Genomic DNA, 23,609 nt, shown 5'->3' with positions numbered 1-23,609 from the left:
TTCCCGCAGGTGTTAAATAAAAGGGAGGTGATAATCATATCAACTTATAAGGTTTTTATAAGTATTAAATTATACAAGTAAATCCCTCAAAATGGAGCCTAACACAGAGTAAGCAGGCACACAATAAATGTTAGCTGGGAAGATGATAATGCACCCTGCAAAGTCTCCTCTCCTGATGAAATATCTCCATTTCCATCTACTGTTCTATAGATCATGTAATTCCAAAAATAGCTCCTCTGTTAGAAGCTCCTCCATGACTGTGAGATCCACAGAAATGGATTTACTTTTCTGATGTGCTGTTATGTGCCCCAATTCAGTGGGAACAGCGCCTGCTGTGACCTAGACTACACAACTGTATCATTGCTGCCCATGATTGTGTTGGCCTTATGCCTGTTGAGCCCATCACTGGGCCTTATCAGTCTTACAGACCCCTAAAACTATCAGGTCTTTTTCATAAAAGCTACTATCAAACCAAGCCTTTCCACCCTGTTTATATATTTGGGGGGCATGAATACATTTACAACTATTAAACTAAATTCTTGGTTTGGGACCTTTATTCCAGTCTATTGCAATGTGTTTGTTTGTTTGTTTGTTTCTGGTTTTATTACTCAATCTTTCTTAATTTTGTGTCATGTGCAAAATTTGATAAATATGCTTTATTTTTGTCCAAGTGATCAATAGAAATGTTATTCAAACAGATCTAAAGACAGAGCCCTATTGGAAACCATTAGAGATCTCCACCTAATAAATTATCTCTTCTTGGATGTTTGACTTATTACCACCTAACTCTATTATCATTATCTCTGCCTTTTTCATAAAAATATCATGCTTAAACCAATAGATGCTTTTTCTATTTCGATTTCTTGTGGGTAAGAAATAGTTTGTCTAAAATTATTCCTTCTCAGAGGGAGAAAACTAGTAGTTCTTCGTAACAGGTATCATGCTAGCCCCTACCTACCACCATGTTCCAGAGCTCAGAGCATAGCTACATGAGCTTGTCAGGGAGTTTTCTTGTTTTTTTGTTTTTTTTTAACTGAGTTGATAGATCTTAATATGGAAGAGAATCTGAAGTAGAAGCAGCTGGGACCGGGCAATTGGGTATTACACTTTTGGTAACAAAACTCCATTAAAGCTTCCTCTTCTTTCTTTGTGTTGAAAATGATGGTTGTATCTGGTGCTTGAGACACACAGCTCAGGTCATTGCACACAACAGTTACTTGCAAACCTTTCCTAAGGGCTGCCTCTGAAATCTGCCATCAGAAACTGCTCAGAGAGTGAGGTTGCTAAGAGTTGTGCCAGTGCTCCTGGAAGGGGGCTGTAAACCCACACAAAGGAAAAAGAAGATGTGCTGGGTTTGGGTTTCTGACTTCTTATGGGACTCGGGACTTGGGGAAATGGAAGGATTATCATGATGGCTGAGGAAAATGAAGAACTCTTCCTTGCCTCTCAATCCCTCCCTTGACAGCCTACTTCCGGAAGAGGTCGATGCTTACACAGTTTAGGGATTGCAGGAGAGTGATGTGTGGTGTAACTAGAAAATGTCACTCTTCACCCAGTCCCTCTCGCCACAGCTAACATGCAGAGGGGAGAGAAAATGACTGCAAGAGAAATCAGGAGAACAAAAGGCAATTGGTAAGCAAAGGAAAAGGAGAGAAATTTAAAATACATGACGACCACGGCCATTTTATTTGATTCTTTACTCAAACATCCCCTTAATAAAAATGGTCTAAAGCTGACCACACAGTGTTGACAGTAGACAGAACACAGGATCAGAAATCCGGTCCCAACCATATTAAGTCCATTGGACCTGAGTTCCCTCCTCTGTAAAGTGAAGGCTGTGAAGCACCAACTAAAGAAGCTCTGTCACAGCAAATTCTAACATTTTAGGCTCTGGAGTGTTCCCCTCTGAAGGGTCAAGAAAGCTGTCGCAACCTGGAGGTTGCAGAAATCAGAGTCAGGCCCTGACATGCTGCCACCCAGACCCATGTGCACAGCTGAAACATCCTGGAGCAGAACACTGTCTGCCCTGAGTGTTCCAGAAAAGGGATCCAGGTTGGACCAGGGAATTTCCCCAGGCAGCAGTCTACAAGCTGGAGGCTGATTTCCCAGATCCCAGATCTTAGCAGTCAACACTGGAGAAAGATTTTTCTGAAGCAGCTACCTCCGGTTCTGAAATAATCCCACGTTTCAGCCTGGGGCTGGGACAGGAGCAAACTTGTGAACGCTGGTAGCAACAGAGGATCGTGGGCAAGCAAGGAAAAGGTCGGTTGGGCACAGCTCAGCTCTCAGCAGTAGTGACAAGTCTGGAAATGAAGGAAGGAAACCCAGAATGCATTGTGGGGTGCGGGGAAGAATGGGTGTTATTGCTGCATTTCCAGGGCCAGGCTGTACTCTTTGTCTTGGCATATTTTTCCTGAGAAAAAGCCAAAGTTCTCACCACATAAATACTCGTCGACATTAGTAACAACAGCATAGGAGACCAATACCTGTAAAGATGCCAGATCACATGCAAATGGGTTGAAAATATTTTTGGAGAATTTCACAAAAATAAGACCAGGGCAATTAAACTCTGGCAGAAAAGATTGGGAGCGAATTCTCTGAGGACGGTGAGAGGCAGGACACAAACAGCTCAAACATGCAAGCCTTTTAAAATGGGACGCATTTGCCTCAGGCTCACAGAATATCTGCAGTTCTGTCTCCTGCCCGTCTCTGGAAAGTAGGTTGAGATGTTTGCTTTGTGAAAGGTGCTGTCTCTAAGGGCTGATGGCTGAGGTTTCACCGCCATCAAGTGGAACCATGGGGTATGGCAGCTGAGGACATCGTCTCAGCCTAAAGTGAGAGAGGCAGAGATGAAAGAGTCTACTTCTCAGCTGACAATGAAAGATGAAAGGTTGTGAGTTTCATTTCATTATCACCCATTTAGTTCAAAGGAGATGTCATTTTAGTTCCCAGCCATCAATCAACTGGCTTTGCTCAAGGACCAAGCTGGGCTAAATTTGCACATGATTTTTCATCCCAGGTAGAAATGAATTTGCAGGAGGGGCTTTGAAACCCCCTTCTCCAATATCACAGTGATTGTCAGATGCCAAAACCTCCAGCTCCTGAGATGTCCCTATTTTAACAACTGAGTTTAGTTATGTGCAGAACACATAAGACCTGAAGACGGGTTGGCAGGCTCAGGGCATGACAAGTACTGTTGCATGGGGAGCATTTTTCTACTGCCTAGCAAGAACTCAGCAAGGTGACAGCCTACTTGTCCAAACTCTGGAGACCACTTTATTTCCTAGAAGGAAAACCAATTGCTATCAATAGGTAACTTTCCATGTCCTCTCCTGTTTTCGAAGAGGTTGGCTTGAGGACTGCAGTCCTGGGGATACTTTTCTTCAGTAAGAAAGCAGATAAAGCATATTTTGTGGCTCTACCTTTCATTCGGTCCCCTTTGCTTGGCTGATAGTCCAGATATCAAAGAAGCAAAGAAAAGAGGGAAGGGAATGTGTATTTCTCAAGTACCTACACTGTGACAAAACAATGCGTGTGAAGCTATGTTGTTTTTTCCTCACAATAAACCTCACTGGGTTATGCCCTCTTGGGAAAGACTGGAATAGTCTAAAAGGATATGTCATTATTTATAATTTTCCCTTTTCAGTACAAAACTTGGCTAATGTTGGTGCAAAGCCATGTGAGAAACAATCAACCAAATCTTTGTGGAATATAAATGCCCCTAATTTCGCGTGTCATTAATTCACTCGCATCCTCACGCCACCTCTTTCTACACTGTGTTTTCCTTTTGATGAAGAGCAGAGTGTCTGGCTCTTGGGAGGTAACTCCATAACTCAACAAGTTTTTAAATATCATTCAGTTTGCGTGCGGAGATTTTTTTTTTTTCCCTTCACCAAAGAGCAACTTTCTATTGCCCTATCCCACAGAGCAATTTCTGTGATTAATAATAATTGTTAAGTACCATGTCTTTTCCAAGAGATATTATGAACCACTTGTCAAATAAGGGATCGGATTTATTCCCTCCTACAATTAAACCTTGGGTGAAACGTGAAATTGGCTTTGAGGTTTCCTCCCTGTTTTACCTGGGCTGCCAAACCCCATTCCAGGTTGCCACTCCTCTGCCTTCCTGGACCAAGCCCTCAGTCTGTGACCTGTCCTGGCTCTCTCTCCCTCTCACACTTGCCATTCACCTCAAAAACTGGAAAAAACACACTTATCTTAGATACATATGGAAAAGAGAAAAAGAGACACATAGAGAAGGGTCAAGTCCACACCCAGTGGAACTGAACCTTGAACTTCAGCTCCAACATGGTGCCAACAGGAAAGCCAGCCATTTCTCCCTTGTGTCTGATGCCCACCACATCTTTATTGCATCTCCAGGTGAAGATCGATGAATAACTTATTATACAGGAATGCTCCCCATCCATAGACAATGCCCGCTTACAGAACAGGAGGTGAACACAGTGCAAATTTTGTTACAGAGGCTGAGGAGCGAAGGAATGAGAAAAGAATCTGTGCCAGGAATTTAGAGAAGGAACAGTGCACAAATTTCTGGCAAAGAGAAAATGGACTTGTCCACACAGTAAGGTCCAGAAGGAGAACTCCTGGTAAAATATATAGTGGAGATTAGTCTGGGGATTGACAGCAATTTTGGGGATGCAAGGAGAGAGGGAGTACTTGTGAATTGGTGCTGGGGACCCAGAGAGGCCCTGTGTTAGGCAGCACCACAGAAATGAGTAAATTTAGGGTGACCTTTAGCCTCTCCTACCCAGGCAAGAAGGGAGAGTGCCAGCAAGTTGGCTTCCAGTGTAGATTTAGGCAGGGAGGGGCTGAGAGACAGGTCTTTGCTATTTTTGCTCAGATGTGCAGTTCTGCTCTGGGCCAAGCGATCCTCACAAAACCAGCTTTGAGTAGAGAAATTGGCTCCTGAAACTGAATGAGCCAGTACGTGGTCAGATCACCAGAGCTTTAGTCACATATAAAGTGACAGGGAATAGTAAGAGGCTAACCCTGAGTTGCCCAAGACTTCCATTTATAAGAAGCATCCTAAGTATGGAACAAAGCGGAAAACTACAGTGCTGCTAAGAACCGGAGTCTTGTTAGCCCCCAGCGACTCCAGAATGGATGAGTGGTTGAGGCTGGCAGGGAGGCCCGGTCTTCTCATGTTGTGTATGGTTTCCTCAGAAGACTCAGGATTTTGCCCACATCCCTTCAAACTCCCCGCTGGTCCTGCTGACTTGCTGTGTTTGTCCCACTCTTCAGAAGAGCTAACTGCCATTTTTCCTTCCTTCATAGTCATCGTAAGGGCTAGCCCGAGTCTGGGCCCGTGGAATGGAGAAATCTTTTTGGGAGGTCCGGTTCTGAAAAGGAAGCACCATATTGTTAAGCCCACTCCCATTCCCGGATATTTATTTCAACAGAACGCCAACCTGGGAGGGAATCTAATTTTCTTCCCCTTCCCCTAAGCCCTCCTCCTAAAGTCCTCCCTGTGCCCGGCACTCCAGTCTTCTGTCCTAACCCCATCAGGCAATGACAGCAAAATAGACATGTCATTCTTTCAAGGTGGCCATCTGGGGACCCTCAGAAGAGTAACATCTATTTCCCAAGGGAAGAATGTTCTTGGAGTGATGATCTGCTGACAAAAAAGGAGAAAGAAATCATTTACCTGCAGCTGAAAATGGGTAGAATAAGGAGCATAGAGCGTATCGCCCAGCTCTTCAAGACCTGAAACAAAGGGAGAAGAGTAATTAAAGCATTAGGGTCCCCTCCCTCATGCTCTCGCCTGTGCTCAGCCTGGTTGAGTCATTTACCAAAGCATGATGCACTTTCCACTGAATTGCCTATTCCCCTGGCAGACTGTAAGTTTCATGAGGGAAGGGACTGTGTCCTCGAGCCCAGGACTGGGCACAAAGTAAGCACAATATTGGTTGAATAAATGAATAACCAGCAGCATCTGATCACTACAGAAATGCCTTTCCAAAACTTCACTGGAGGCCCACTCCATCCTAGGACCACTTCAAAAGCACATTTGAATCCAGTCTCTTCAGATATAAATCTGGCCAGAGACGAATCTAGAGTGAATCTCACCAGGAGTTACCTACTTCCTTAACTGCCCAATGAGGCGGGAAAAAAGGTTTATTGTTATTTTTTTTTTAAAAGGGGCAGAATTTATGAACAATTGTTTTCTGTGGATTGGGGGAAATCGAAGGGATGAACACGATCACTGTGAATATAGTTTAAAGCGCTCCATTTATTTCCTACCAAATTTACCTGTTCGAGTTACTCAATAAATACCAAAACACCTTCTATATGTAAGATACTGTGAAGAATAAAAGGATTCACCAGAATGCCCTGAGGCTGACTCTAGAGACTCAGGAATATCTGACAGCTACACAAATAACTATGGAATAAGACAGACTAACAGCGCTTCAAAGGTGTGAGGGCAGAGTGAATACTGATGGAGCTTGGGGAACAAGTGATTCTGCAAAAGGGCAAGAATAAGGAAGGACTTTCAGGAAGAGGACAGACACTCCTTGAGCCTGACGCAGAGGTGGGAAAATGCAGTGACATGGTTGGTTTGGACTGAGAACACAGCTTCCATGGTTGTTGGCTTCTGGCTGCAAAAAGCCTAAAGATTTGATCAATACAGTGGGTACTGGGAAGCCAGTGAGGTATGTGGGCAGTGAAGTGTGGTATCTAGGGGAGTGTCTTAGAGAGAGTGAGCTGACAGTGGCCCGTACAATGAATGGAAAAAAGAATTAAAGGAAGAACGACTAGTTAAGGGATGATAACAAGGAGTCCAGGGGTGAGGTGACAGTGAAGGCAATGGACAGGAGGGACTGGATGGGTAGAATAGCCCCTCTGACATTCCCCTCCCGCTTCAGGCTTCCAAGTGCCCAAGAGCGGGGCCTCCAGCTGCAGTGAGAAGCACCCTGAAGTTTTGTACCTCAGGCTTCAAGAGCAGAGAAATTGTCGGCCAAAGCTAAGAACCTGGCCTTGGCGGTACTTCACTCTTATCCCAAACCCATTCTCCCTCCTCTGATCAGGCCCAGAGATCAATGTAAACCCTAGAGATCAACAGCTAGATCCCTATGGGCAAGGACAGTCTCTGGCTATCTGCTGAGCCTCTTCTTTTTTTTTTTATGAGAACAGAACACCTGGGTACTCACAACTCCAGGCAAGGGCAAAATAGTTCATTCTTTTATGTCAGATATGATCTCTTCCTTCCCATGGGCCCAGAGACATGCAACAAAATTTAGCTCTTCAAGTTAAATCAGAATCCTTAGGAACTTCATGGAGATTTCCACTGGTTCATAAAAAGAGGTTTCTACCCGCTCTGTGCTCTGCGACCACTGCAGGAAATCATGGCTTGGCTTTATGCACCCACATATATAAAGGCCCCACATTTCTGGAAGGAATGCCTAGTTACCTTTCGTAAAGAACACAATCTCACCTTCTTGTCTCTAAGAATTTTTCTAGTCATTCCTTTTCCATTCCTTTGCTCCATCTTATTTTGATTCAGAGAAACCTACATAGAATTGCATAGAAAGTACTAGATTACAACTCCAGAGGCCAGCTTCTAGTTCTACTTAACTAACTAGATGATTTTAAACAAGATCTGAGCCTTGGGGACCGCACCTAGTCCACCAGGGGTATGACCGGGACAATCGTGAATGTTCCGTACAGTTATAATACCTCTGGTCCTCCCCCATCTTTCCGTAAGGGACTCTCCGCCCAGCCAGGCTCTGTACCTTGAGTGATTTCCTCTTGAGAGTAGGCTCTGTTCTCCACACCATAGCTCTGTTTCATGAATTGAGGTTTACAAAAAGCATCCTCAACAGGGTAATCCATGGGGTTCTGTTGCTTCGTGAGCAGCCGAAACTCAGGCACAACATAAACCAACAGGAAAACCCAGCCGTTGGCCACCAAGGCTGAGCTGAGGATGGTATCATCCCACTCGGGGCCAGGGATAGGGGTGATCAAGAGCAGGGTGATCCACGTCACCCAGATGGCAATGGAGAGGAGCATGGTGAGGTAGATGTGGACCCCATGCCTCTTCCAGCCAGTGAAGGGTCCGCAGAAGGTGAAGCAGGATGTGAGGAAGGTCAGCGCCATCAAGAAGAGGACGTAGATGAGCAGCATGACAAAGTCCTCGTTGCGCCGAGGAGGAGAGAGCTCGGAGAAGACTGCAGTGTTGGTCCTGTTCATGGTGAGGACGATATACTCAACAGCAATGACGTCCTGCACCAGGCTGATGCCCACGGCCAGGCCCAACATCACCAGCAGGGAGAGGGACTTCCTCCCGCGGACCAGCTTCGTCAAGTTGAAAGCATGAGCCAGGAGGCAGGAGAAGCAGAGAGAGAAGAGGATGCCAAAGAGGAAGAAGCGTGTGGGCCCCGTGCTCCTCTCCAGCGTGATGATGAAGGCGAAGGTGAGGCCGAAGACCCCCAGCACGCCCAGGAGGAAGAGAAACTGCACTGGGAGCACCTTTCTCCTGCTGGAGTCCTGCACCTTGCAGATGAAGATCAGGAGAGCTAGCATGAAGGCCACCGAGGTCACAGCCCCAACAGCAGCCACTGCTTCCAGGACGATACCCCAAATTACAGTTGTATCACAAAGTCTGTGGTACATGGCATTCAGGTTTCCGCGGCAACCAGCCATTCTGGTCCTGCATAAAATCAAAGTGGGGGTGGGGGTGAGTCTCCTAACAAACTCAGGGACAGAGGACCAAAATAGATTAGGAAAAAACTATGTATGTTCAGCCTAGAGTTTGCCTGTGAACTTAACTACATTAGACAAAGCTACACTTTTCCCACTTCTCATGGCAAATCCTAAAGCTGGTGAAGGCAAAGGACAGATCTCATCCCTCCTTCCCCACAATTTAACTATATTAATGTTTCCCCTGAAGCCAGAGGACCCAGTGCTCCATTGAGGGGTTTCAGAGTCTCATTTCAAAAAAATATGTCACAAATAACTTGCCAGCATTCCCGATATTTCTGGCTAGTGTTGTCTTAGGAATTAGTGAACATGGAAGTTAACGCCTTAATGATAATTTATGTCTCGAGGTTTTTTCCACCTCTGGCCCTGTATCAGACATTATTTGTAAGCATCCCATTCTCTCATCGATAAGAGGAGTTATGTAGATTTCCCTACAGAAGGCTAAACAGTCACTTCTCAGCCGCTGAATCCACTTCTTCAGCTCTGCTGTCACATATTAGAAGGGTTTTTTTCCCCTCCTTAAGGTTTATAAGAATGGCTCTATTCATTCCAAAAAGTAGTAGAAGGAGTTTCCCTGTCATAACGAGCTCTAAATTATGTGTGTGTATAGATATATGTGCAAAATATATCTATACATACACACAATATAACAATACATTCATATATGAATATTAGAATATATGTGTGGTATGTTAGAATAAAATAAGTTAAATAATATATCTTACCTTCCTAACTTTATGAAACTGGCCCTCTAAGCTTTGTATTATGTAATCATTCATTCAACCAATATGTGAAAATCACTATTTTAGATACTCATTGGTAAACGGGAAGCAGATCTGTCCCCTGCCACAGTAGAAAAGATAGACATAATCTGCCACTACTGCCCCAGGGGTCCCTTGGCCTTCCCTCATCATGGGTCTGTCACCCGTGCTCTACCTCATGGAAATTACACAAGTCATCCCTACTGCATGCAGAGCACAGAGCAAAGAACGGGGTAGGTTTCACCTTTCCAGGACAGAGGGAATGAGAAATAGGAGGAAAAAGAAAGGCAATGAGCTTCAGATACAGGCAACCCCTGAAATGCAAGCATCTAAATTCTGCTATGCTTTGCTTACAAACATCCACTCTGTAGTGCTACGGGAAAGCGGGGTGAGGAGGGCGCGCCCTGTCTATGCCATGATTACAGAAGAAGAATCCTGTCTAATTCACGGGCAAGCACACAGGAGGGAAGGGCCCCAGGCAGGCCCTGTGCATTTCATCTTCACTCACCTTCACCTCTTCACTCCCTCTCAGCTTAATCATAAGGGTGGTGTCTGACTGAAAAGGTACTTTTCTCCCTGCCCTTCCTTGCCAACTGTTCCTTCCCCACCCCTCAAAGTAATGCTGTTTATTGACAAGTATTTATTATCATAATTACCGATAATTATGGACTTTGAACCTGATGACTAAATCTTGAAGCAATTGATGAGGTTTTTGCCTAGAAGACAGTTCTGGTGCTGGACGAAAGGACAGTAAGGCAGAGATCTCCTGCACACAACTTGGACCTCTAGGCCCCTCTCTTCTGGTATAGCCATGCAGGATGGGTTGTGTCTCGGGGCCTCCTGGCTTCCATAGGCCAGGGTCTGACATGAACAACAGCGAGTGGCTATGGAGAGGGGAGAAAACCAATTTCTCCCCGTTTCGCCTCCACCTCCCACCCCAGTCATGCAAGGGAGATGGAGTAACAGTCCATGAAGGCCCTTTAAAACAATAAGGTTTTTTTTAATGTTTAAGTTTCTGTTATAGAAATTTTCGAGCTTACTCACAAATAAATAGTATAATGGGCAGAGAGAAAAAAAATGGCATAGATGATAGAGGCTCTGTTCATCCCTCTGGCGACCAAATCAAAGTTGTGACAGAAACAAGAAAAAAACGGCAAGGAAAATCGCCTGGGATCTAGATGCACAAGCCATACAACCAGGGAGAAATCTAAGAAATCACCCTGCAATGGCAGAAGGTAGGATGGATCAAGGATATGGGCTGTGGGTTTTGAGCAGCTGAGTGGGACAGAGGCTGCAGCCATGGCAGCAGCATACACCTCTTAAAGGGGCCGCATCCGCGAGCAAACTTTCGCGGTGATGGACCTGCTCGCTCTGAGCACCAGTGCCAATTCAGCTGCACGCAGGGGGCACCAGGGACTTACAGGAGGACAATGAGTTCTAGAGTGAGGGCTGAGGTGAGACTCACTATGTACAGAAGTGCCAGTGGCATCCAATTCCTCTGTTGAGCCCTCCTCCCTCCCAGTGCATGGACACAGCGCCGCCATAGCCTTGACATCATCAAACTGGACAACAGAGGTCGCTCCGCCCAGAGGATTCCTTAAAACTCCACCTCCCCCAACTCACAGCCCCACCCAAGCCACATCCAGGTGTGTCCTCGCTTACTCAAGTGCCCCTTGCTGAGCAGCGCCTAGACTCACACTGGTGGCAGCTGGCCTTGGTTTCCTGTGTGGCCTTTTGAGGCAACTATAAGCACAGCATCTATGGATTGCTTGCTGAATCTTAACAGGTGGCCCTGGAGGGGCACAGGCTAGGGCTAAACTTGGCCTACAGCTGAACCCCTCTCAGGACTGGGCCACCAGACACTTACCACACAAAGCCGCCCTAAGAAGACTGGGAAACTTAAGAGCTTTGCTTAGTACATAGAAACAGACACAGAAAGGCAGCCAAAATGGGAAGACAAAGAAGCAGAAACCAGAAGAGAGAACAGAACAGAGATCCAGAAATAGAGTCAAGCAATCTAACAGATGCAGAGTTCAAAACAGTGGTTATAAAGATGCTCAACAAACTTATTGGAAGTATAGATAAATTCAGTGAGAACTTTAACAAGGAGATAAAAAACATAAAAATGGAAATGGTGATTATAAAAGGGAACCAGTCAGAAATGAAGAACACATTATCTGAGATGAGAAGTATATGAAATGGATAAAAGTGAATAAAGAAGAGGATAAAATGACCTATATAGAGGATGGGAAAGCCAAGAATGACAAGAAAAAATAAGCCAAGACTACAATAATAATATAAGGAGCCTATAAGACACTATTAAAGGTAAAAATATCTGTGTCATAGAGATAACAGAAGGAAAACAAGATGTTAAAGATGTTCAAGAAATAATGTGGAAAACTTTCTTAACCTGGTGAAGGAAACAGGCATAAAACCCCAGGAAGCTCAGAGAGTCCCAAAAACCAGGAACCCAAGAAGGCCCACAACAAGACACATTATAATTAAAATGCCAAAGGTTAAATACAAAGAGAGAATCTTAAAAGCAGCAAGAGAAAAGCAGATAGTTACTTACAAGGGAGCACCCATAAGACTGGCAGCTGATTTCTCAAAAGAAACTATGCAGGACAGAAGGGCTTGGCACAAAATATTCAACATGAGAAAAACTCAGGATCTACAACCAAGAATACTTTATCCAGCAAAGCTGTCATTTAGAGTTGAAGGACAGATAGTTTCCCGACAAAAATAAGCTAAAGGAATTTATCAGCACCAAGCCAGTAGTACAGGAAATGTTGAAGGAGCTTCTTTTAGAAGAAAAAACATGTATCAAAAACAGGAATAAAAAATGATAACAACTACATTCCTATCAACAAGTACCTCAAATGGAAAAAAATTAAGTGCTCCAACCAAAAGATAGACGGATAAGAAAACAAGACCCCTACATATGCTTCCTAAAAGAGACTCACTTCAGGTTAAAAGACACACACAGACTAAAAGGAAGGGAACAGAAAAAGATATTGCCTTGATGGACCTCGAGGTTATTGCGCTGAATGAAATAGGTCAGATAGAGAAAGACAAATATCGCATGATTTCACATACATGTGGAATCTAAAGAACAAAATCAACAACAATAACAACAAAGGCAGAAATAAACTCAGATACAGAGAATATTTAGAGGGATACTAGATGGGAGGGGTGGGGGGAAAAGGCAAAGGGATTAAGAGGCACAAATGGATAGTTGCAGAATAGACATGAAGATGTAGTGTGTAGGATGGGGAAGATAGTTAATAATGTAATAAATATGTAAGGGGGAAGAAGGGTACTAGATTTAATGCGGTGATCACTTAGCAAGTTATGTGGATTTCTGATCGCTATGCTATACAGCTGAAACTGGTATATTATATGCTAGCTATAATTTTTTAAAAAACTCATTAAATTTTACAATGTAGATAGAAGCAACTAATTGTCTATTATATTTCAACGAAGATAGAAAAAGTAAATAAGTAAATAAATAAATAGTATAATGAAAGCCCAGGGACTCATCACGTGGTTTCAAAAATTATTAATATACAGCCAATCTTGCTTCATCTATATCCCTATCCCACTCACTAGCTTATTTTCAAGCAAATCCCAGACATAAGATCATTTTATCCATAAATACATGCATACATATATATGACAAAAACCCCCTTTTAACTTAGCCACAATTAAAAAATTAATAATAACCCTTTAGTATCAAATAGCCCATTGGGGTTTATATTTCCCAGCTCCCTCAGAAAAGTCTTTTTAAAAACTTCTTAATAAATATTTTTTTATCAGAATGACTAACTTTTTCAGACTAATTATCCTTAATTCATTTCTATCAGCCCTCCTCCACCCCTTCCCCAGCATGACAGGGATTGCACAAGAAGTCTAAAATGTCCTAAATCTTCTGAATTTAGTCAGCGGAAAACAAAACTCGCCAGACTCATGAACAAGCGAGTGTGTACTGAGAAGATTCTGTTTCGCAGGGAATGGCTCTGATGAGGAAAAGACACAGGGAAACTGGCTGAGGGGAAGTGGCTGGGGAAAAGGACAGGGTTCGGAGTTGCTGAAAAGGATTTCTAGAAAGCAGAATTTGAGGAGGAAAGGGAAGAAGTCAGCATTTGAAATTATAAACTGCCAGGAGCTAGAGAAATAGCCTTGGAGAAGAACATAAGGGCTGAAGCAAGAAAGAGGAAATGTGATGAGACTAGTCACTATGTGAACATTGTTTGTGACCAAATTTAAGCGCAGAGAGACCTAAGGTCCAGCTGGCTAGGACAAAGACCAGATGCGGGGCGGAGACAAACAATTTACTCCAAGACTGCTCTGAAAAGGACGGAGGGTCTCATAACCCATTTGCACCACGAATCGGGCCCCATTTTATGCACTTTATTCATTGAACCCTCACAACCACCTTACACTATAGCTCATATGGTTATTATCCCTGTCCTACCAGTGCGGCAACTGAAGCACAAGTTAGCTGAATCGCCAAAGCCACACGGCTGGTAAGCAGAAGGGCCAGGACTCAAACCCAAGTTCTAACTCCAATGTCGTAGGTCTTAACACAACACCGTACAGCCCCTTTCTCTGGTAAGAACTTCAAAGCCAGGATGGACCTGCCAGCTAGAAATGGGGAGACAGAGACATCAGCACTCGGGTGCTGCTTTAGGCTTTGCGCATGGGTTATATCGCTGAGGAGCTCAGCCTACCCCTGTGACTTCTCCAACTGTTCAGAGTTATGCATACCCTCCTACGCATTACAGGAATGACTATTTGCAGACTGGCTGTGTGTGCCCCACCATGGTAGACAGAGCTAGAAAGTCTCTCTAGCTCACATTAGCAAACCCATCATCCATGTCCTAGCACTTCCACCTCTTCAGTGTCTCTGGAATATGTCAGCTCACCACCATCTCTACCTGGACCACTTCAGAAGCCCCACCCCTCTGTCTCTAGGCTTGTCCTCTCCGAGACACTCTATTTGCAGCCAAGGGAAAGAGCCATCAACCTGCACACAAAGTATAAGGCTTTGCATCCTCAGCCCCTGCCTGTCTCTCCTGCCTCTCCAGCCTCATGCCTCACCACACACCCTCCTCCCCATCCCCCATATGCAGACTTCTTGTTGCCCCTCCAAACAAGCCCTGCTCTCTAAGGCATGTTGTCCCATCTGCGTCGGGAACATTCACTCTCCTGACTTCCTCACCCCCTTCATTTGATTTAGAGCCCCTTCTTCTTAGATGCTTCCAAGTCTAGTGAGAGATATGTCTTTTGAATTCCCAGGGAGCCTCCTCGCTTCCTTCCTGTTGGGAAGTCTGTGTCTCCCTCTCGACATAAAAGCTCTGTGGAGGTGGGGACTGAGTTATTAAATGTGTCTCCACGGCCTCTCGCCTAGCCCCTGACTTGTGTTAAATGTCTAGCCACGGTGAGTGAGTGAGCAAGCATATGTACAGAAGTGGAGTCTGGCGGGGGAGGCAGGAGGCGACGGGGTGGGGTGGGCTGCACCTGGTTTCCTCACAACCCCCCTTCTCCCATCTGTCTTCTCACACAGGCTATCTAAAAATCATCCTGTTGGGTCTGAAGTTAGAAGCTGGAACCCTGCTCCTAAGTAACTCCAGGTGTTTCCTAGGAGACCGTGAGTCCTGAGGCTTTCCCAGTAAACAGAGAGGAGGAATTTACTGGAATCCAGTCATATGCTCCCACCCAGTGCCCTGATGACTAAACCCTGCACTTGGGAGGAAAATGGTAAGGTCTTAATGTGTGTAGCCTCTGGCCTGGGACATGAGAAAAAGACTTTGAGTCTTAGGTATGAGACCCTCCCCGCTTCACTTAGTATGGCTGCTAACTGAGCTAACCACCCACTGTCCAGTAATCCAATGACACTCACAACTGAGACCCTGAAATCATTTGGTGCTGCCTTAAATCCTTCTAGAATGAGTCAGGGCATTGTCACATAGTTAAGGAAGGGAAAAAAAGAAAAAAGAGAAAGACAGGGGAAGGAAAAAGGAAAAAAAGAACCACCTCCAGAGGAGGAGGAGGAGGAGGTGGTGAGAGATGAGGAGAGGCAGACAGGGAGGCAGGGAGGGAGGAGGGGCGGAAGGAGGGAAAGAGGAAAGATAGGCAGAGAGGGAGAGTCACTCACTGGGCACATTCGAAGCCTACTCTCCCTCCTCCACCCCTTGAGGAAGAAGGGGTTTTAGCTGCCTTGATGTGTAAGGACTTATCTCCTGGAACCTGCATTCCCTCTTCTGTAAAACGAATGTGGGGAGCTGATCTTGGTGGTCTGAGCCCATGTCCAACTTAACTGTTCAGCCCTCTGGGAGCTCCTTGCAGACAATTTCCAAATCTTTCTCCCTCCCCCTCATCCTCCTTCCTGCCCCATCTCTTACCTATCATTAAAAGAATATGTGCCGCAAACTCCTAACCAAACCCCAAATCAGGGCTGAACTTGAGGCTGAAGGGTCTGAGCACAGGCCAAGGAGAGGGACACCGGGGGAACGCCCACCTGCAGGACAAAGCCACAGGATGGGTACTGGAGCAGTACTGACCCTATCTATGGCCTCCATCAACATGTAGCATTGACTGGTATGCAAGGACAAATGCCGGCATTGGACAGGTCTCAGGTCCTCCCCTGGAGTATCTGAGCAAGAACTACCTGGAGCCCTGAACCGTGCTAAAAGCTGATCTTATCTTTCTCCTTATGGGATTTATCTCATCTGTCATCTAAAAACTGGGGAGGACAATCCCTTCTTATTAGGACTGCTTGGAGAATGATACCAAAATCTTTAGTGTTTGTTGAAGCTGAGCCTTCACACCATCCAGGCCGGGCAAATGTTTTATTTTCTAGCATTTTAATTTCCTCTCAACTCTTGAATTGCCACATTCAATCAATAGTAATAACAATAGTCACAATATAATTATGAATAAAAAGAATGACAACTACTGCCACATACCAAAGCCCCTTGTCAGCCAGGCATAATGCTGAGCGTTCATATGTTTTTACATATAGTCCCTCATTTACATGTTTTTATACCTATTATCTCATTTAATACTCCTACAATCTGACTCTTAGATGAAGTTACATTTCCCATGTCACATAGTTAGGAGAAATTTCCCTTTATAAGTAGTCTTAATCTTAATGTAATCTGTCATTTCATCTCTAAATCTCTGTTATGATCTCTGAAGATTTTCTCCCTGACTCCATCCAGCCTCTCTCCATTTAAACCTTCTCCAAGAAGACTCCAAAGCAAGCAGTCCTGCAGTTGGTCAATTTTCCCGTCAATCAACAAACGTTTAAGTGTCTACTTTGTGTTAGGTACTGTTTTAAGTGTACAAGTCACTCAGATCACAAGTGTGGCTGCCACCCCTAGGACGACCAATAGAGTCACACGGACGTACAACTAAGAAGTTACAGAGTGCGCAGGGAATGCTGAGAGCACATAGAAAACAGTGACCCATTCAACCTAGTGAAATTTTTTTTTAAAAGGCTTTAGACAAGAGACCAGGGAGAAGAGTCATGAAAGACTTGGGCAGGGAATGGTGTGAGATTTTTAGGAATATAAAAGAGATAGAACTTGAGGAATGAAGGAGTCCAGCTTAATTCCCAGATTTCTAGCTTAGGCAACTGAATGGAGCTTAGAAATACAGGCTTATGAGGGGCGGTGCCAAGTTTAGGTTTATTGAATCTAAGGTGAATATGCGACATGTAATTAGAGGGATCCAGGAAGAACAAGCGCTAAGTTCTCCTGAGAGTTTACTTTGGACCACACAGTGTCTCATTTAATGCTCACAACAACCCTATTATTATGCCCCCTTTTCGGAGTTGAGGAAACTGAGGCACATAGAAATTAGATAATGTCCCCAAGGTCACATGGCTCTGAAAAGCCAGGCTGCTAGATACCAGGTTGAACTGACCTCCTCTGTACTTAGTCTGGGGCTCAGGAGAGGTTTGGCCTGTACCCACAGACTGGGCCTATAGGAGGCATCTGAAAGGGGACCAGATCACACAGGCAGCACCTCTGATGAGCAAAGAGGGCCGAGGACAGAACCATGGGAACACCATTTCAGCAAAGCAGGAATCAGCAAAGGATTCAAAAGAAACTATTGGGGGTTAGTAAAAGAAATAAGCCTAGGTGATTTTCCAGAAGCCAAAGAGCAGTCCCCCACAACACGTCCCCAAAAAAAGGGGTCAGTGGAGTTAAATGCTGTGAGGGGAGCAAAGAAGAGAAGGCCCGGGAAGGGGTCTTTGGATTTAGCAGTTAAAAAGGATATTAGCTCCTTTTTGCCTATTCCAAAGGATTCAGCCTCCAATTGAGCTTCAAGGCTTTTCTCCAACAGGTCTTTCCACCATCTCCTCCAGCCTTCCTAACTCCCCTCTCCACTTCTATGCAAGGTGAAAAAATCTGAGAGCATTTCCTATCTGGAGGGGAATTGGGGATCATCCAAGGCCTTTTCTGACAAAGTCACGCTCTTTCCTCTGCTTCAGCACATGCATTATTCTCCACCCCTCCTATTCACAATTCATTTACCATATTTCTTTGAAACTTGTCCCAAAACTTACCTCTCTTGAGGTTTCTTTTTTTTTTTGAGGTTTCTTTAAATTATTAGTCCTGTCTCATTTTAAATTTGGGGGTCTCTTCATAGCTTTTACAATTAAGTTCTTCTTGACACTCACGTTTTTCCATATATGCTATATATTATACATATATAGCATAATCTTAATGTAATCTGTCATTTGTCAACGCTGACTTGCCTATCGGATAATAAGCTTCTTAATGTCAACGCTGACTTGCCTATCGGATAATAAGCTTCTTAAGAAAATGGAGCAAATCTTCTATTTGTCCCCCGTCACTATGCGCTGCACAGTGTTTTCTGAGCAACAGTTTTGGACTAAGACTGGCCACCAAATATTTACTTAAAGGAAGTTATTTATCAGCAAGTATGAGTAATGGGGAGGAAGAATTTTGAAGATGAATATGTGCTGATACTCCTATTTTTTTCGAGGCTGCATTCTAAGACAAGGGTGGGGTCCCACAGAGATTTCTCTGCCCTTGATGGAGGATAAGTTATAACTGGAGAATGTCTGTAGGGAAATCTCCAGGATCCCATGTTCTGCGTAGCCATCCAAATTCTGATGACGTAAAAGTGATGCATCATGGCAATGGCTTATGAATAATATCTGAATGACATCACTGAATTGAGTTTCTATGTTGTAACAGAGAAAGTAAACCATCACACCATCATAGATCTAAACAAGTATAACAACAGTATTTATCCCAATTTCTTCATTTTGGGGTACTTCCCTGAGGATATTATCATCTTTCTCTATTCTAAACAAAGCATTAGAACTTCAAATTAATGTAAAATAAATTACTGGAATATAAAACAAAATATTGGAAGTCATTTTTTTAGCTTAAAATTATGAGTGAAACTTCCAAATCTGTTAGACCCAGAATTTTAAGAAATGAAATTTCCAGAAAATATGTGGGTAGATAAAGTGAAGTCCTCTACTGATATACCATCTCGAAGCTCTCAAAGTCACCTTATTTTAAGGATTTTATTTCGATATATAAAGGTAACATATCATATTTGATCCAATAATCCCTAAGCCAAACTTATATCTCCTTATCATATCTAAGCCCTGAGAATGGCTCCTAGTAGATCTAAAAATATAATACAGACTATCTAATGTGGGAAAAGATGAAGAAAGTAGACCACGTGGCCAAAAATTAGATGACAACAGCAAACAACTATTATTACAATAAATGTAAATGGTAACTTTATTTTGAAAAAAGACTAAATTAAACTATACTATACCTCTAAGAACTTCACCTAAACAACAGGATTCAAAGGAGCTGAAAGTAAAAAGAAGGGAAAAATGAAAATAAGTGCAAAAAAGCAATGATAATAGATGTTTATTTAGCAGGTATTATGTATCAGGTACAAAGTTAAATAGCTTGTTCAAAGAGAGAAAATTAAGTAAGAGTTGAAGTGTTAATATCACACAAAGTTTAGTCAAGGCAGAAAGGTATTATATTATAATAATTAGGACTACTCCACACTGAAGATATAACCATCATAAACTTTTATGTACTGAATAATAGAGCACCAAAACACTTAAAACAATAAATACCAGAAATACAAGGAGAAATCGAGAGAAGCAGGACAATTAGAGGAGACTTTGAAACTTCTTTATCAGTCCTCAGCAGATGAAATAGACAAAATGAATAATAATATAAATTTTTACAAATGTTCTATGGATATTTTAATCAAAATATTCTCTATCTTTATAACTTATTAGATTTCCACTATTAATCATATAACTTAGATCCTCTATATCTATGATTGGCAAACATTTTCTGTAAAGGGCCAGATAATAAGTAGTTTAGGCTTTGGAGGCCATGTTTGTAGTTGAAAGCACCCACAGATAATATGTAGATAAATGAGCACAGCTGTGTTTTAATAAAACTATTTACAAAAAGAGGATATGGGATGTGTTTGGCCATGGACCTAGTTTACTTAACCCTGCTCTATAAGATTTGCCTTTATTGAAGTGCTCATGGAACATTTACCAAAACAACATATTTTAGGCCACAAAAAAAATCTGAAATTTTAAAATAAGAAATGTACAAACTATATAGTCTGACCACAAGGCAATATAAAGTAGAACCAAACACATCAAACCACTCAGAAAATTTGCGACCCCACCTCAAGCGAAAATACTATTCAATTCATTGTTTTTAAAGGTCTAAGTATACCAACATCATTTCCTGCCCATTCTCTCAGCTCAATCTGTGGATTTTTAAATAGCAGTGAACCTGAAGACAAAATCTCGGAATGAGAATAAAATCACAGTCAAAATTCTTCATACCCTGTTACCTCCGATTACCACTAAAGAGTGAAATACAAAGACACAGACGCCACAGAGGACTCCCAAGGGAAACGTGCAGCTACAGAGGTGCTAGAATCTTGGCCTGGGAGGGAGCTGGGGGCCTTCCCAAGATTCCTTAGGAGGAACTCAAGGCCCAGGCCCTTGCCTCCTCATAGCTACATGGTCCTGGCAGAGTCAGAAAGAGAAATCAGACTTCCTGACCCAGGCTGAGAGCACCTCCCAGGAATGTCCTGCTCATTCCCAACTGCCCTAGGAGCACACAACTCTCCATACCCTGGAGCCTTTCTGTCTCCCAGGTAACACCTCTCCTGACCCTTTCTCCCTGCATTCCTTCTCTCTCCAAGAAGCAGCCAGCACACAGCACTAGAAGGTGGAGCTCTGACTCCATCCTCAGCCCTCCATGGGCCCCAGGCCATTGTATCTAAAGTGGTTCAAGTATTCCCCTTGAGGAAAGAGCCCGCAGCAGCGGATGATTCAGCCAAACCCTTCAACAGGTGTGGCAGTTACAAACCCTCTGAGGAGAAAATCAGTCTGGAGAGAATTCAGGTATGGAAAGTCCTTCAAAGTCCTTAAAACTGAGTAGATTTCCCCTCTTTGCGAGCCTTTCCTTCCCCCACTGTATATTTTAGGGGCTATCCTGGACAGCTTTGGGGCCAATTCCAAGTCCTATTTAGTTGATGGAGAAGGTGGGATGTTACTGGACATTCAACTTTCATCTGCCGGGGGATGCTGAGCAACTCGAGGGACTGCCGGGGAGAGAATACTGTGGAGCTGACGGCCCCACACTCACATGAAGAGAATCTGGCTTCTAGAATCTACTTCCTAAAATTCAGAAGGGCACACTTCTTGTGGAAGGACAAAATAATGGGGAACTTTTAAGCAGCTGTGTAAAGTAGCAGTTGTCACGTTTCCCCATTCCTGTCCCCCTCCCCACCTCACTCCCTCAGTTCCCACCCCTCTCCACCCCAGTCCCTTCCCTTCCTCTAAGATCTTTCTCCGTTTTCCTTTCCCCTAGAGCAAGCCCAGAACTGCTCACTTGCATGGCCAAGATTCCACCTGTTAAGAGTGTGTACAATGTGTCTGAGCAGAAACTACTCATTTTGCTCTGTGCTTCTAGCTTAGCCTGAGAAGCCCAGGGGGAAAAAAAAAATCTTAATTGAGTTAAACTAGCAGAAGTTCTTTCTTGGGATTCTTTTTTGCTCATAGCCAGCTGTAGTCCATCCCAGGCTTGCTCTGCTGCATCCCACCCCGCCCAACTGCACTGTCCCCAAGATTCACCTGCGGAGGCGGGGCGCGCTCCGGGCTCGTTGCGCCTCACTTGTGCCTTGGCTTTGACGCTTCGACTCCCGCCGCTTCCCGCGCGTTAGAGGCAGCACGGAGCCCCTGGGTGCTGGGGAGCCCGCGACGGCTATCTCGACCTCGCGGCGCCGAGCAGTTATAAAGGCGGCGGTCGGAGGGAGGGAACGTGCGAGGGGGTGAGCAGAGGGACAGGGGCGGGAGAGGGTCAGGGAGAGAGGACACGCCTATTCCAGTTCCACGGCACTGCGTGCTGTTATGAAAATAAAGTCCCCGCGCCAGGGAATGAACTAAAAGCCGCCTGACGTCAGCGGCACAGTCACCCTTGAAATGGGGAGGAGGGCACCGCGGCCCCGCCCAGCTCATCAAGAGGGCTCCGAGACTAGCACGCCGGCTGGTCCCCCACGCACCGGGTGAAAGAGGCCAGAGGCACCGCTGCTTCTCGGTCCCGAAAGCTGTCACCTCCGGGAAGGAGCGACACCCGCGCTCTCCGCCAGCCACTCCTGTCGCCCAGAGGAAAGGGCTGGCCAGGTCGTAGGACCTATGTTAATTCTTGGGTCCCACAGCGCGCGCGCGCGTGTGTGTGTGTGTGTGTATGTGTGTAAGGGGGTCGGGGAAGTACACTTATTTACCGTGTTTATTCGACTAAATAGGACGGGGAGCTGAACCCCAAGTGGCCTTTCCCTATCTCTCCACGGCTCTCACCCCACCAGGGCAGGCTGGGAAACCGGGTGCGTGAAAGGAGGAGGTGTCCGCCTCTCAGGGCCACCAGCCCGAGCGACGTAGAGGACCAGGAAAACCTCCGGGGGGCGGGTATCCCGAGTTAGCTACGTGCTCCACTTGTTAGAAACGTCCTCAGGTGAGCCCCATTAGTGCTGCCCCCGGGCGGAGAGATCATTATCTACTTTCCAAACTACCTCAAAGCCTCACAATGCAGGTTGAGAATGGGGATGCCAGATAAAATTGTGAAATGAAGGAATTTGCCTTTGGTATCTGGTTCCCACTCCCTGGGCTGCCCACTCCGCTCCCATTATCAAGCCAATCCTACTGAAGCTTGTCTTTGTTTACTTGTCAAACAATCCTTAAGTGGCTGGCCCCTCGGTGTCAGGGCTGGGCAAGGTTCTACCCAAGTGCCTTGGGGCAGGGGAGCTGTGTGCTTTTGAGGCACCAATTAGCACACCTGGCAAATCAACCTGTGTTACTATGCATATGAATCAACGGGGGAAGGCCCAGGGTTCCCCAGCTTTCTCCTCACTCCTCACACCCCAAGTTTCCAAAGTCTAACGGGCTTTTAAAATGTGACTTTCTGGAGACAATGCCTCCCTCCACCTTTGTTAGGTTTTTTATTTCACTCCCAGGAAACCACAGCCAATGTCTTGAGTCTTGGAACACTTCCCTTGAGGCCTGCAGCCATCTGTTAAGTCTACCTGCTTCTTTCCCCAGGACTCCTAAGGATGGGGGAGGGGAGTTGGGTGTAAGGGGAACTGAGAGACTGGTGGGAACTGAAAATGATAGTGCCTTTTAGTGCGTACCACCTGCTAAGTCAGGTCTTCTCTCTGGACCTCAGTTTTCTCCTCTGTTAAAGAAGGAAGTTGAACTAGACCAGCCTTGTCCAATAAATATGTCATTCAAGCCAAAATTGTGAGCCACATATGTAATGTTAAATTTTCTAGCAGCCGTGTTAAAAGAAGTAAAAGGAACAGGGGAATTAATAATATATTTTATTTAACACAGTAGATCCGAAACATTATCATTTCAGCATGTAATCAGTCTTTTTGAAAATATTAGTGAGCTATTTTACATTCTTTCACTTCAAACTATATCCTCAAAAGTCTAGTGTGTATTTTATACTTACGGTATCTGCCAGTTTGGACTAGCCAGTCTGGAAAAGCCCTCTGCGGCTAGTGGCTTCCACACAGATAGCATAG

The 23,609-nt window shown here is 44.6% G+C and overlaps 1 protein-coding gene across 1 annotated transcript; it reads right to left on the bottom strand.

The window, feature by feature from the left end:
- Positions 1-1,023: 1,023 nt before the first annotated feature.
- GPRC5A (G protein-coupled receptor class C group 5 member A) lies at positions 1,024-22,072 on the bottom strand. Its single transcript, XM_039876401.1, has 4 exons — positions 21,664-22,072; positions 7,752-8,668; positions 5,666-5,724; positions 1,024-5,360 (listed from the first exon to the last, which is right to left on the bottom strand). Exons 2-4 carry the CDS (start codon positions 8,659-8,661, stop codon positions 5,268-5,270), a joined length of 1,062 nt encoding a protein of 353 aa, XP_039732335.1. The 5' UTR covers positions 8,662-8,668; positions 21,664-22,072; the 3' UTR covers positions 1,024-5,267.
- Between the last annotated feature and the right edge of the window lie 1,537 nt (positions 22,073-23,609).

Source organism: Pteropus medius, unplaced genomic scaffold (assembly GCF_902729225.1).
Source record: "Pteropus medius unplaced genomic scaffold, Ma_sr-lr_union100, whole genome shotgun sequence".
Classification (NCBI taxonomy): domain Eukaryota; kingdom Metazoa; phylum Chordata; class Mammalia; order Chiroptera; family Pteropodidae; genus Pteropus; species Pteropus medius.
The sequence above is the reverse complement of the archived record's forward strand: the minus strand, read 5'-3'. Positions and strand labels throughout refer to the sequence as shown.

Excerpts from the sequence above, each read along its gene's own strand:
- GPRC5A (XM_039876401.1), bottom strand. The coding sequence starts at position 8,661 with ATGGCTGGTTGCCGCGGAAACCTGAATGCCATGTACCACAGACTTTGT. Across the intron at positions 5,725-7,751 it reads TCAAGAGGAAATCACTCAAG|GTCTTGAAGAGCTGGGCGAT; the intron begins GTACAGAGCCTG and ends CCTTTGTTTCAG. Across the intron at positions 5,361-5,665 it reads CTACCCATTTTCAGCTGCAG|AACCGGACCTCCCAAAAAGA; the intron begins GTAAATGATTTC and ends CTTCCTTTTCAG.